A 13912-nucleotide genomic window follows, 5' to 3' on the forward strand; every position below is an offset into this window, starting at 1 on the left:
CATTTGGTAAAAGGAATCACACCATGGTTCTTTGCTTCAGTGTTAAATGCTGTGTTGGATGCTATAATAACCTAATCAACATTCAGATTCATTCAGCCATTTGAGTATAAACAATTTTGGAAATCAGAAGCATCAAAGAGTAAAAATGTGAATAAAAATTAGTGATGTTTCTCCCCTGTGTCTCTCTCAGTTGCGTTTTTACATTAAGTGTACTAATGAAATAAACAGTCTTTTGTGTAATTCTTGAAATGACCCAGATCCTCAATATGTGTCTGAGCAAGCACCCCCAGTGCTTTGCCTAAATGGAAGGACAACCAGGGGACACTAATTGTTTGACCAGGTGCACATCCCTCCTTAAACTGCAGCTGAATCCAAAAGTTTAGTTCAGACAACAGCAGCTTCTGCAATGGAGCTCCCTTTAATATCTGTAATGCCCTGAAAAAAGGCTTTGTGGGGATGTGTCTGGAGTGCCAGGGAGAGGTTTTAGGTACCACCTTAGCAGCAATACTGGTCTGAACTCTCGTGTGGTATCCTGAAAGGGCAGTCTCAGCCTGGCACAGGTTGCCCAGACCAGCTGTGGTTGACCCATTGTTTCAGGTGTGGTTAATACACATTAATGCTCCGGGAAGAAAAGTGAATTTAACATGGATTTTATTACCCCATCTGAAAAACTCCAGGCATTCTTGATACAGGTCTCAATCCAGTGAAACAATGAACTCTTTTTTTCCCCACAGGTAACATTGTTGGCAACCTGGGACACTCCTTTTTCAGCCAGAGCTTCCTTGGAAGCAAAGAACACGGAGGGTTCTTGTACGTTGCAGCCACCTATCAGTCCCTGCAGGACCTGGTGCTCCCAACCCCACCCTACCTGTTTGGCATCCTCATCCAGAAGTGGGAGACCCCCTGGGCCAAAGTGTTCCCCATCCGCCTGATGCTGAGGCTCGGAGCTGAATACAGGCGTGAGTATTCATCCTCCTGCAGGGCAGTGGGTGAATTCTGCTCCAGAGCATCCCCAGCCATGGAGTGTTACCTGTGAGAGCCACCCAGGCTCCAGCAGGCAAGGGAGAGCTGTGTGTCAGACCCACAGTGCAGCATTGAGGTGATGGTGGGACCTACGGCCTTTTTACAACTCTGCTGGGTCATCAGGGAGGCTTTTGTGGAGATAAATCTAGTTGTGAGCATGTTTGTATCCATTTAGTGACCTGAGAGTTATGTGCAGAACAAGTCTGATTAGCTGGTGTAGATAACATCTCAAAGCTCTCCCTTGTGTTAAGCACTTTCCATGCTGAAATGAAAGACCATTTCCTTTTAGTTTTTTAGAACCATGTTCATTTGCCAGAGAGTAACAATATGTGTGCAGGGGCAACAAACTTGGCAATGTGTTGCAAAAATACTGTTGGAACTAATAATAAATAAGCTGAAGAGAATGTTTCATCTGAACAAAATCTTAGCAGTTAGCATGAAATTGGCATAAAGTTAAGTTAAAATAATTTTCAAAAGGCATTTACCATTGCTGGAGCAAAGACATTACTGACAGTCTGTCTACCATGATGGGCCAAAAATTGTATGTATTACTCATTTTCAGTTTTAATTGGCATGTCTCATTAATCTAAATTACTATGAAAATGGTCTGTTGCTAATTTTTTTCAGAACTCTTTCAGAACATTTTAACAAAATAAGTTTTATGATAAGCTGTGCAGAGATTTGTTACTCTAACTTTTAAAGTTTTGGGACCATCGGGAATTTTCCACAAAATATATATGTTCCTGGAGGAGAAAAATAAAATCCTCAAAATCTGCCTGCTGAGGATGAGGACTGAATGTTAAACTTGTCCAAAGGAACATTCATGTTAAAGGTGTGTAGGTTTTTGTGTGTATCTGCAGGCATTTTTGAAATAGTGCATTTATTCCCATCAGTATTTAGAAAAACAAACAAAAATGCTCATGTTTTGGATGTGACATCTGTTTCTGAGCACAGGAAGAAGTGTTTTGATAGTGACAAGGAAAAGTACCTGGGAAACCAGGCTTTGCATCATTGCTACAGTTGTGGTTTGGATTTAGAGGTATTCCCTTGAGCTGTGCCAGTTGTGACTGCAGGGCACTGCCTCAGTTTCTCCTGGAAAGTGCTGCTGTTGTGGCCCAGCTTTCCTGGGTTTCCTTCCATCCATCCTCCTTGCTGGAGGAGCTGTCAGATCCCAGCCATTTGTGCAGTGCTGGCTGTGCAGATCAGATGCAGGAGGCCCTGGGGTTGCTGGCTGTGCAGAAAACATCTGCTGAGCACCCACAGATCAGCCCAACAGCCCAGGCTCAGGGAATCCAGTGCATCTGGGATGGAGCTTGAAAGCAGTGTTAGACACAGGAAATTCAGCCCTTGCTGGTGCCTCATGCAGGGGCTGGTTGCATGTGGTGTGTGGTGCTTCCAGGTATCAAATCAGTGTGCAGAGGCTGGAGCTGATTCCCATCAGGAAATCCTCGTGTTATTCACATGATGCTGAGCACTCTGCAGTCCCTTCTGGCCACACTGGGAACTGGGAGTGTGGCATTTGGGGAAATCAGGCTGAGTGTTTGCCTGAGGACAGCTCAGGAATCCTCCTTCAAACATGTGTTTAGGAAACCTTGGCATTATGTACCAGAGCATGAGTCATGTTCCAGGCATTGTGGTGGCTTCTGCTGCAGCATAACGTAATGCAGCCAGATCCAGAATTGCATCACAGATGTTTGACAGCTATGGATGTCAGCCAAGGAATGCAGATATTTTACATCACTGACATACCATAAATGTCCTTTAAATTGTTTTTGATGTACCCCTGTGGAGTTTGCCTGATGAAATAATGAAAACAGGAAATAAAATAATCTGGGTTATCACTTGAGTGTCACGTGTCAGCCACAGAACTGAAAGACTGATGATGCTGTAGTGGAGAGCAGCAGGATGGTTGTGCAAAAATAGAAGCCATTTCCAAGAAGGACTTAGAAAGGTCATCTTTGCCATCAGGGCCCAGGTCACTCAGTTCATTCTGCAGTGTGGCATCTGTAAGCTTTCCACATAATTATTCTTGTTTCTAGAACAGTGGGCAAGCAGCCATGACACATGTGAGTCATTATAATGTTGAACCCTTCTGCCTTTTTGCTTTTTAAATTCCAGTTTTCCCAGTCTCTTCTTTAGCTGCTGCTTACCACATTCAAGTGAGGACATCATATTTGGGTCTGGTTTTGCACAACCTGAGTATGTAAATTTCCATCTGACCTGTTCTTTTCTGTTTTATTCCAGTTTATCCATGCCCACTCTTTAGTGTCAGATTCCGTAAGCCTTTGTTTGGAGAGACTGGACACACGATCATGAACCTCCTTGCAGTAAGTCTGAGATGGAATCTGTGCATTCCACTGGTGTGGGTGGATCTCTGTGGGGAGATGGGGGCTCCAGGTAGCAGCTGGAAGGCCCAGGAGATGCAGAGGAAGTAGTGGGGATTTGGGTGAATTCCCCTGCTGTTACTGAGAGTGGATGTTAGCTTTCAGCAACACAGTGGATTGTAACAAGGCACCCAAATCAATATCCCAAACCTGGCTGCTGGAGGATGTTTGGATTTTGAAATAAGTGCATTGTTTGCTCAGACTGCTTCCTCAGAAGTGCTGGGTCATCACAGTGTGCAGTCACAGGTCTCTGATTACATCGTGCCCTGACTGAAGGGATGTTATTATCTCTCCCTACTTGGCAAATATTTTCAATATAGGAAATTCTCTTTGATGCATGACTTAATCTCACTGCTAGAAAAACTAATAACTCCATCTAGTAACAGAACACAGAGAGCAAATTTTCTCACATACAGTGATGATATTCAAGGTTGGAGAACATTAATTTTGATATAGGAGATATTTTTCATTTGTGTACTGCAATTACATGGGTTACATGCTGTGGTGTGTCTGTCCCTCCCTTCCTTCCAGTCACTGATTACAGTTATTTGAATGGGCTAAGTGGTAGTCACCAGGATAGTTATGGAACCTGCAGTGTTAATGATGATCATCATGGCTGACTTGAAATCTTGTTTTAATTCTCAGGACTTCAGAAACTACCAGTACACACTGCCTGTGGTGCAAGGTTTAGTGGTTGATATGGAAGTCAGAAAAACCAGCATCAAAATACCTAGCAACAGATATAATGAGGTAATGCTTATAAAACATACATTTGTGTACAGTTTCTTTGTGATTGGAGTACCTGGGATCTAGAGGAATTTTTATTTTATTCACTACCACTAAGGAAAAATGCCTCAAAAGCAAATAGCAACTCTGTGAGGCACACAGCTTTTGGAAGTGAATGAGCCTGGCTTCACAGGAAGAATGCAGTTCCATTTACTATTAATTAAACTCTCAAACACTTTTTCTTCAGGTTTTTGAACTGTTTACATGAAGTGTCATATGTTTGATTTGAGCAAGTTGACAAACTTTACACTTGAGGAAAACAAGGAAGAAAACATGCATTAGCTTTCCTCATTTGTTGTGTGTTCCCACTCAAAGCATTTAGTAGTATTTGTTGGATTGCTGATTATTTTATGTAAAAGTTCCTTCAACATTGAAATTTTATTCTTGATTTCTGGTGTGAACAAATCAGTCAGCATCTGTAGGAGTTAGTGCTGCTAACTAGAGAAAGCTGGGGGAGGAGGTATTTGAACAGCAATGAAAGGGAACAGTGGAGAAGGGATTGATTTAGTGTTCTGTCTGAAGAGAGGGGGGTAACTTGGTGGTTTGAAACCTGTCAGAGCTGGGGGGAGAGCAAACCTGAGCAGAATGGTATTTGTAAAAGTTCTTGTAAGATCAGAGCAGAATGCAGCTTTATCTCAAGAGGGAATTTCCCTGCAAGAAGCATATGAGTAAAATAAGTGAGTAAAAAAAATCATTGAATAAGAAAGTGTTCTTTTATGAAGTTTGAAAAAGATGAAATTGATGAAGATAAAGAGTCTGTTAAAAGGTGTTTTAATTTTTGATGCAGTTGTGCCAGAATGGGAGAGGTCAGTGAGGTTTGAATGAATCCAGTCTGGCACAGACAGTGCAGTTCAGTGTCAGCTGTGCCTGGTGTTTGCAAGGTGTCAGCTCCACTTGTGCCAGGCATGGGCTGAGCAGGACTGGGAGGGAATTCCTGTGTCAGGGACATAGCAAAACTCTGAATTGTGCTCGGGTTCCCTTCCCAGTGTGATGCAAGGATTCAGCTTTTTAAATGGAGAAATTGTTACTTATTTAACATTGTCCATAGCTTGTGATTCATTTGAAAAGTTGTATTAATGGGAATAATTATGTATTAATGGGAATAATTCATGAGTTTACTTTGAATTAAGATTCACAGAATATTCTGTGTTGGAAGGGATCATCAAGTCCAACTGTTAATGACCCATAGAGGGATCAAACCCATAACCTTGGTGTTACCATCACCCTCCTCTAACCAACTGAGCCAGTCTCAAGATGAATTAAATAATAACACCTTTACTTTTATTTACTCAGGACTGTTACTCAGATATTTTCAATATCTAAAAAGTGAAAAACTAATTTGAAATCTCATGTGTATTAAATGGGGAGAATTCAACCTGTGATTAACAAATTCCACATTAATATTTAGTTTTTCTATTAAATACATATTTTTGTTTTCAAAATTATTCAGATTTTCTAAAGCTTAGAGGGTCTTAGTTGTCTGTTTAATCCCTCAGTAAAGGTGACTGTTATTCCTTAATCAGCTGCCTTCTAAGGAAGCACAGTTGCCACATGCAGTTGTTTCTTGTGCTGAAGGCAACTGCTGGGCTCCACAAATGTGGCTGTTCTGGAGCTAAAATCCAGTTTCTGGAGCATGGCATGATCAACTGGATAATGAAAGACACTGATGTCTGATGCAAAATCTTAATTAAGTTTCCTCCCCAAACATTATACCTGTGCACATTTGTCAATAGTGAGCATCAGTTAATGTTCCTGACGCTGTAATTAAGGTTTTACGTTGGACTGAGAGAGACAAATGTGTTGTGTGTAGCCTGCATGCTTATGAGCTCCAGGAAGCAGAGGTGGGAGTGTGAATGCTGTTAGGAGATGTCAAATAATTCAGTATTTTTCTGGGTTTTCACTGCAGGGGGATTTGTGTCATTTAATTTGACTTTTTTTATTTTAAGCAAACATGTCATTTTCCTGTTTGGAACAAATTCCAGAGTTGGGTGACTCCCTCAGTTTTCTTTTGTATCAAAAATCACCAAGCCTGAGCCTCCATGAAGAGGAATAGTGGAGAAAAGAAACTATATAATCTACAAGGGTATTTTGTTGAGGTGTCTAACTCACTGTATGTTAGGTGATAGTCAGCAGAACTGAAGGGCAGCTGTGTCATCAACTTTTTTGGATGCTTTCTGGAGGCCTCCTTTGCAGAGAAAGAAAATTTGGATGTTTTTTAAAAGTCTTAAATTGGGAACATTGACCCCAGTTTCACCAGTTCATGCAGCTGAAGCACAGAGACACTGAAGATTTGGTGTCTGGTTGTGGCAGAAGAGGATGAAATGGCCCCAGTCTGAGAGCCCATGAGGCACTGAACTGTGGAGGGGCATTTATGATTTATGTAATTACAACTGCAGTTGTGTAAACAAGCCAAGTATTTCTTCCCAGGGTTTTTCTCATGCTTCTTTTCCCTGTGTATTTTTAAAACCAGGTAGAGATAACAGCTTTTGCAATTTCTGTAGCTCAGCCATCCCTTCTACCACTTATCTTAATTGCACAAAAGATGGCACTTTAAAGTATCCAGGCAGTAAAAGACCTGAACCCTCTTCTCAAAAAGCAGTTTATGGTTCTGAGTGCTAAAGCCTGACGTGGAATATGAGAACTTGAGAAGCTCCTCATTAAACTGCTCCACGAACCACCTATTTATGGAAGTGCTTGATGAGCTGGGTGGAAATGCTGAAGCTTTGTGTTTGCAGATGATGAAAGCCATGAACAAATCCAACGAGCACGTGCTGGCAGGGGGAGCGTGTTTCAACGAGAAGGCAGACTCACACCTGGTGTGCGTGCAGAACGACGACGGCAACTACCAGACACAGGCCATCAGCATCCACAACCAGCCCAGGAAAGGTGAGGGGAGCCCTGCCTGGGCTGCTTGGCCCCTGTGGGCCTGCCCCAGCTTTGGGAATTGGCTACAGCTGGGTTTGGCTGGGTTTCACCCAGTTTCTGTTAGAGAAAATCAGTCTGACCACTGGCATCCCTGGCTGGGCAGCTTTGTGCTGGAACTGGCTTGGGCAACACCTCTCCATTAATAATGAGAGCTGGCTTTGGCATTATGGGATGTGCAGGTGAGGCTGTGGTTGCCTGGGCTTGACCTACACGATGTGAAAGAAAGACTAGATTCAGTAGGACAGAAAGTTAAATAGGAATAACCAACCACAGCAGCACTGTAATAATGCATCTTCAAGCAACTTCTCATTTTCACCTTAATTAGACCATCTAATTTCCAGGGTATATTTTTGTTACAGTAGGCTGAAGGGCTGCAGCAGCTGTGTGCTGAGAATTTAAATGTTGTGTGTTTGGGGACATTTCTAGCAAAGACATTTATACAATCTCCAAATGAGAACAAGACAGAGGCTGATTTGCATGGTTTGCAAGTATCACTGGTGACTCCAGCAGATGTACTGGCATAGAATATCACTTGGGACTGATGGTCTTGTCTGACTTCTGTTAACTTCACCTCTGGAACAAGAAGAGGGATGTCCAGGAGGAATTTCATGATGCTTAGTAGTCATTGAAGATAATTCTCCTTTAAGTCAAGTGGCTTTGAGCTGTGGCCTTGCTGGTGGGTTGGTGTTAGTGTGATCCATAAACAGCTCACTCACAATCTGCCACCTGTGTAGGAGCATTTAGAAGTCAGTTGTGTACTTGGTTGCCCAAAATTAGTAATTCTGAAACTCAGAGGTGTATAGAGCATGGAGAGAGAGAGTGTTAAAGCATTAACTTAGACAAAAACTGTTGTCCAGTTTAGAAAATAACTGGGTGATTTGCCTTTGCATACCCAAGCTTATGATGTGCAGTACAGGCACCATAATTCTGAGCAGCATTTGTCCTGATTCAGGGTAATCACCTCTCTGGCTGATAGAGCTGATACCTGATTCTTGGGTAAGGCAATGCTTTGACAAAAGCCTCACTAAATCTCTCCTGTTGTTGTTGTTGTTGCAGTGACTGGTGCCAGCTTCTTTGTGTTCAGTGGAGCTTTAAAATCCTCTTCAGGCTTCCTTGCCAAATCCAGTATAGTGGAAGGTAAGAAACTGAACTGCTTGCTTAAAACACACTTCTCTCTTTGCCCAGCTCAGCTCTGCAGCTAAAAGGGCTCTCTCTGCTCATATGCCTTGGGCCTTGCAGTCTTGCTGCTGCTCAGCTTTATCCTACTCCTAAGCAAAAACCACCCAGTTCCTTTAACAAGGAGGAATTTGTGCAGATGCTGCAAAACAGGGTCCCAAGAAAATGAGGGTAAGATACAAAATACTTGGCTTGGGAGCCCGTGATGGATTCACTGGTTTGGGTTGAATGAGGAAACTGTGAGCCTAAGAAATACAGAATGTGTAATCCACCAAGCAGCAGAGGAAGCCCTGCTAAACTTCCACTGCTTCCAAATAGCTCTGCAGTGTGCTGGGGTATGAATGTGCATTGTTGATGTGCTTGTATGTGGGCAGAGAGAACGGGACAGGTTGAAAGCACCGAGCTGGCCCCTCTTGGATTTGGTTTGTTGTATCACAGAAGGGGCTGCCCTGGGGTGCTCTGGCTGGGAGCTGTTAGTGCCTGCAAGCTGAGCTGCACAGCTGTGCAGGCAGGAGTGGTGCAGCAGTGCTCCTGCCCTTGGTGCCCACTTTTGCTGCTGTCAGGCAAGCACTGACTTGTCAGCCACTCTCACTGCTGAGTGCTGCTTCCAGAGCCAACAAAGGAGATGGCTCAATGGAGCAGTGTCTTGTGGTGTTTCTGAGGGTGGCCTAGAGCAAGTGTCAGGTTGTGAGGCAAACTCACAGGGACTTAACTACAGCTGACTTCACCTGGGAGCTGCCCTTCTCTTACTGTTGTGTTTTCCCTCATCAGCACTCAGCAGGTTTGCAGTTTAGGAAGGTGACTGTTCAGAAGTCTGGTTATGGAGCACTGCTGCCCATGAACATTTCACCTCTGTTGCAAACACATGAAGGATGTTTGGTTTTTTTCTGTATAGGCCATGTTGGCATGGCTTATCTTGGCTAATGAGGATTTCTTGGTTCCCTAGATGGAGTGATGGTCCAGATAACTGCTGAGAACATGGACTCTTTGAGACAGGCCTTGAGAGAGATGAAAGACTTCACCATCACCTGTGGCAAAGTAGATGCTGAAGATCCTCAGGAACACGTTCACATTCAGTGGGTAGAAGATGATAAAAACTTTAATAAGGGGTAAGTAGAAGAGCACTTGATGTTGGTGCCTGTTAAAAATTTTAATTGATCTTGTAAGGCACATGAGTCTTCAGATCAATAGGAATTAAAAGTCTGCACCTCTGTTGTGAGTGATAAGATGCAATTAATTGTAATGAAAATGGAATTGAGATACCAGAGCTTTGGGGCATCAATTTAGAATATTGGCAATGCTATGGATTTTTTTTGGCATTGCCAATATCCAGTTATTGGAAACCACTAATCTGTCTCCAACTCTCAGTGCTGAACCCTGCACATTGTGGTCACCTTGCACTGTTGGTGCTTAGTTTGCATTAAGTAAAGCTGGAAACAAAAGTGCTGAACATCAACAGTATCTTTGGACACTTGATAGTTAAGCCAAAAGGAAGGTGGATTTGGCTGCTGAAGTCTTTATGGCAATAAAGTGCTGTTGTGATGGATTCCATATTTCAGGACTCAGCACCTAGAAAGAAGGATATTTCTGTAGTTTCAGGCTCTCCAGATCAATCTTAGGTTCTGCAATCAAGTCCTGGAATGTGTAAGTTGTGTTTTAGGTATTGATGGCCTACACTGAGTTTACAAATTAGCAAAAATCCAACCTGTATGAAATGCCCAGTTGCTCTGTCAGAACCCTACAGGATCTCAGCTCTGCTGCAAAGCTTTGTTGGAAACCTCCAGCAAGTTCCTTCTGCACCTGCCTCGTGCATGTGACCCTTTTCAGGAATGCCCTTTGATTCCAAGGTCATTCTCTTCTGCACAGGGCTCTGTCCAGCTCAGTTGTTGTGCTGAGTCAGAGCTCACCCTCCTCCCTCCGTTTTGCAGTGTTGTGAGCCCTATTGATGGCAAATCCATGGAATCCATAACCAGTGTGAAGATATTCCACGGCTCCGAGTACAAGGCCAACGGGAAGGTCATCCGCTGGACAGAGGTGGGTCTGTCAGCCCAGGGCTGTGTCCAGCTGCTCCCCCAGACACCACAGGGAGCAGCCTCTGCTTCCCCACGAGGCTGTGGTGCCTTTCCTGCCTGCACAGGGTGGTATCCTGCAGGATCAAAGGGATAAAACATCCTCCCCCTGTCACAGCCCTCACTGCACCAGCCAGCGCTGCTCCCATCAGGGTGTTCAGCATGTGTCCAGATACCACAACAACACTTGCTGCCTTACACACAGAACAGTTGGTTTCATTTGCCTTTGGGTTAAAAGCTGCTTTTCTACATGGAGACAAATCTTAATATAAATTGTTTTTTAGAAATGTTATTTCGAGCCACTTTCTCTAAAATGCTGCATGTTAAAGTGTTGTGGCATAAATCACGCAGAAACTGCTTGCATGGCTGATGTTGCCTGTGACTCTGCCAGCACACAAATGCTGGTGTCAAAATATTTCTGTAAGTGTTTCACTTTGCCTGCTGAGGAGGAACCAGGTTCCTTACTCTGCAGCTCAGCCCCCATGGGCCCTTTTTTCTAAGGTCACTTGGGCTCAACAGAAACAAGTGCAGTGACCAAAATAGCAGAGATTTTCAGGCTTGCATTAAAAGTGTAATTTTTCTGAACTTAACATCTGTTTAAAAGCAGGTTTTTATTAAAACCATGTGCGATACATAGTGAATTTCCATAGCAAGGCTTTTGACCAGAGCTAAGAGGTTTCAGAGGACTATTTAAATTTAAATCTTTCTTCTGAAGTTTTTATTTTTTCCTCCCTACAGTGACTTGTCTTTAGGGGTTTTTGCTGGGCTTTCCTGAACAGTTACTTCTTAAGTCTTCATTTGTAGAAGTTTAAATAACATCCGACCTGAATTTTCTAGAAAAGCCAAGTGTTATGTCTTGTGATGACTCTTCCCTTCAGGTGTTTTTTCTAGAAAATGATGAGCAACACAATGGGCTGAGTGACCCAGCTGATCACAGCAGACTGACTGAGAATGTGGCAAAAGCTTTCTGTCTGGCTCTGTGTCCTCATCTGAAACTGCTGAAAGAAGATGGAATGACTAAGCTGGGTCTGCGTGTTACACTGGACTCAGATCAAGTAAGTCTTTAATAGTTTGAGTTTAACTGGGGGATTGTTCTCTTGCTCATTCCCCAGAACAGGAATACACCACTTAAACCAGGAGAATGCTGAAGCAGTACCAGTATCAGATGCTAATCAGGTGGTGCTGGCTGCTGTTTGGTGTTCTGGGACATCTGTTAGATCCAAGGCCAGCCTGAATTAACATTGGCTTGACCCCCATGTGGCACGAGCAGCACCTGCTGTGTGCTCAGAGCAGACTCTTAATTGGCCTTTTTGCCAGCAAGTGTGAGGGTCCTGCTCATCCCAGGGAGCTGCTGTGAGAAAACAGGAGGAAAAGCTTCCTTTTGCTCAGGCAGCCACTGGGAACACAAAGAAGCACAAAGACAAGTGGAAAAGCTGCTTTAGTGCCTGCTGGATCCAGTTCAAGTTCCTGACTTCCCTGGGAGATACCACAGCTTCTCCTCCCTTCCTGCCCCCTGACTCACAGCCTCGTGTCCTGTTCTTAAAAACCCCCTCTTTGTATTTTTTAGGTTGGTTATCAAGCTGGGAGCAATGGACAGCCACTGCCCTCTCAATACATGAATGACCTGGACAGTGCCTTAGTGCCAGTGATTCATGGAGGGGCCTGTCAGTTGAGTGAGGGGCCAGTCATAATGGAGCTCATCTTTTATATTCTGGAAAACATCTCATAAGAGGACTTCATTTTCTGTTCAGACCTGTTCCAGCAGCAGTTGTATCTGAATCATTTGCACTTTAAAACTGGAAAATTAAGCTTTTGTTAACACTATTGGGGAAGGGGGGAGGGGGGTGGGACAGTTGTTCCATAATTCTAAATCTTCTATGCATTGTCAACAACCAGAGGATCAGGGCAGCTTCTATACTACAACATGGCTATGCTATCCTTGCAGCTAATCCACTTCTGTTACTGTTTAGAAAAATGCTCATGTTTAAAGACTTACAGTCGTGTACTCTAAATGCTCAAAGGGTGCAAAGATCACTGGGGCGTAAATAAAAAGTGAAATTCCAACCTTGTACTGTCTGTAGATGGACATGTAAGAAACAATCAAGACCTCCATTCTGACCTCATCCTAATGCCATTGTGGTTATTCTATAGACATTAAAATGTAACGTTTACATTGTTTTGACCAGATTATTGGTTGAAATATGTTTGGAGAAGCCCTTGAGAGATAGGGAAAGCTTCCCTAGCCATAACCCTGTTTGTCTGTGCATCCAGAGGAGCAGGACAGGCAGCTCTCTGCAGTTGTGTGTGTGTAATAGGCTAGTTTCCTCTTCTCCTCTATTTACCACAAAAGTCTGTCACTTGGGCAGCTTTCTGTGATCTCCTACAACTACTCTGCTATTCTGTACCTTGTTTACAAATCTGTCTGAAGCAGAGGAAAGATCAGCCCTGAAGTGCAGCTCCATCTTGTTCCTTGTCCCCAGTAGGTCCTGCTTTGAGATGAGTCCCAGCCAGGGCAGCTGTGTCCCCTCCCTGCTGTTCGCTGTAGTGTAACGCCAGTGTCACGTAACCCGAGCCAGCTTGTACTTCATATTGCAGCCCCATGTCCAAGCTTACCTGTGATACCAGTGTAGAGTGGCTGTTCCTGCATGTTCTGCTGAAAAAGGCTTTGTGGTCAGTTCTGAACATGTGCACTCGGCCCAGTGCTCTTGGTCTCACCTGAGAGGGCTTTGGTAAGGAGAGCAGCTGCTCGTGTCTGCCAGGGCATTAAGAAGCTGGAATTGAGCATCAGCCAGAGGAAATGTGGTTCCATGTTCTTACTGTCTCCATGGAAAGCTGCTAACCAGTGGCAAGAGCTGTAAGCAGGAGAAGGGGTTTGGTTTGTTTAGCCAGTCATGCAATGCAGCTCTTTTGAGTCCCTCCCAGGAACAGGGGTGAAGGTTTCTCCTCCTGTCTAGAACTCATTTGGGAAGAGAGGTGCTAATTTATGGAGAACATTTGTGGTGTCAGACACTCCCTTAATGCCGTCCATTCTGGGGGAAGCTGTGACACAGTAACACCAGTGGCCTTGCAAAGATAAAGAGAAGTGCCAGGCCACTGTGAGACTGAGGCTCTGGATTTTAAACAAATCAACACCATTGGCTGGCCAAGGGAAAGGTACCTGCACAGTGATAAGTTTTATAGAAAGGCAGCCCAATGTCTGCACAGAGTGCACTTGGGAATAAATGGCTGCTGCTTTTCAAAAAACAAAGTACGACAAATCCAATGTTCCCAATCACAGCTGGCACCACCCAGCCCTTGGAGAAGACAGGCCAGGGAACTGGGGCCAACTCCACAAGCAAAAGCTGGCCAGCAAGAGGGAGCACAGTACCACACTTACAGGGTGTCAGATCCTTACCTCTGGCATTTGGGACAGGGTGGGTGACAATGCAGCTCATTTAGAGGCTCCTGCTGGCCAAAGCAGGAGCTGTGACCCAGCCCCTGCTCCTGCCTGAGCAGCCCAGCTGGACTGAGGCCACCTGATCCCCTCTGCACCCTGGCTCTGCACACTCT

The 13912-nt window shown here is 44.1% G+C and overlaps 1 protein-coding gene across 2 annotated transcripts in view; it reads left to right on the forward strand.

Annotated features, from left to right (window-relative positions):
• ZFYVE9 (zinc finger FYVE-type containing 9) overlaps window positions 1-12534 on the forward strand; it is a 54735-nt gene extending 42201 nt beyond the window's left edge. For both annotated transcript variants that reach the window (XM_063166111.1, XM_063166112.1), the window contains 9 exons: window positions 735-959; window positions 3268-3350; window positions 4053-4157; window positions 6929-7079; window positions 8175-8255; window positions 9241-9403; window positions 10223-10328; window positions 11242-11418; window positions 11931-12534. In XM_063166111.1, coding sequence (XP_063022181.1) covers window positions 735-959; window positions 3268-3350; window positions 4053-4157; window positions 6929-7079; window positions 8175-8255; window positions 9241-9403; window positions 10223-10328; window positions 11242-11418; window positions 11931-12092 — 1253 coding nt within the window. In that variant the 3' untranslated portion in view covers window positions 12093-12534. The remainder of the gene's footprint in view (window positions 1-734; window positions 960-3267; window positions 3351-4052; window positions 4158-6928; window positions 7080-8174; window positions 8256-9240; window positions 9404-10222; window positions 10329-11241; window positions 11419-11930) is intronic.
• The last annotated feature ends 1378 nt before the right edge of the window (window positions 12535-13912 follow it).

The sequence above is a fragment of the Melospiza melodia genome, chromosome 11 (genome assembly GCF_035770615.1).
Source record: "Melospiza melodia melodia isolate bMelMel2 chromosome 11, bMelMel2.pri, whole genome shotgun sequence".
Lineage (NCBI taxonomy): Eukaryota > Metazoa > Chordata > Aves > Passeriformes > Passerellidae > Melospiza > Melospiza melodia.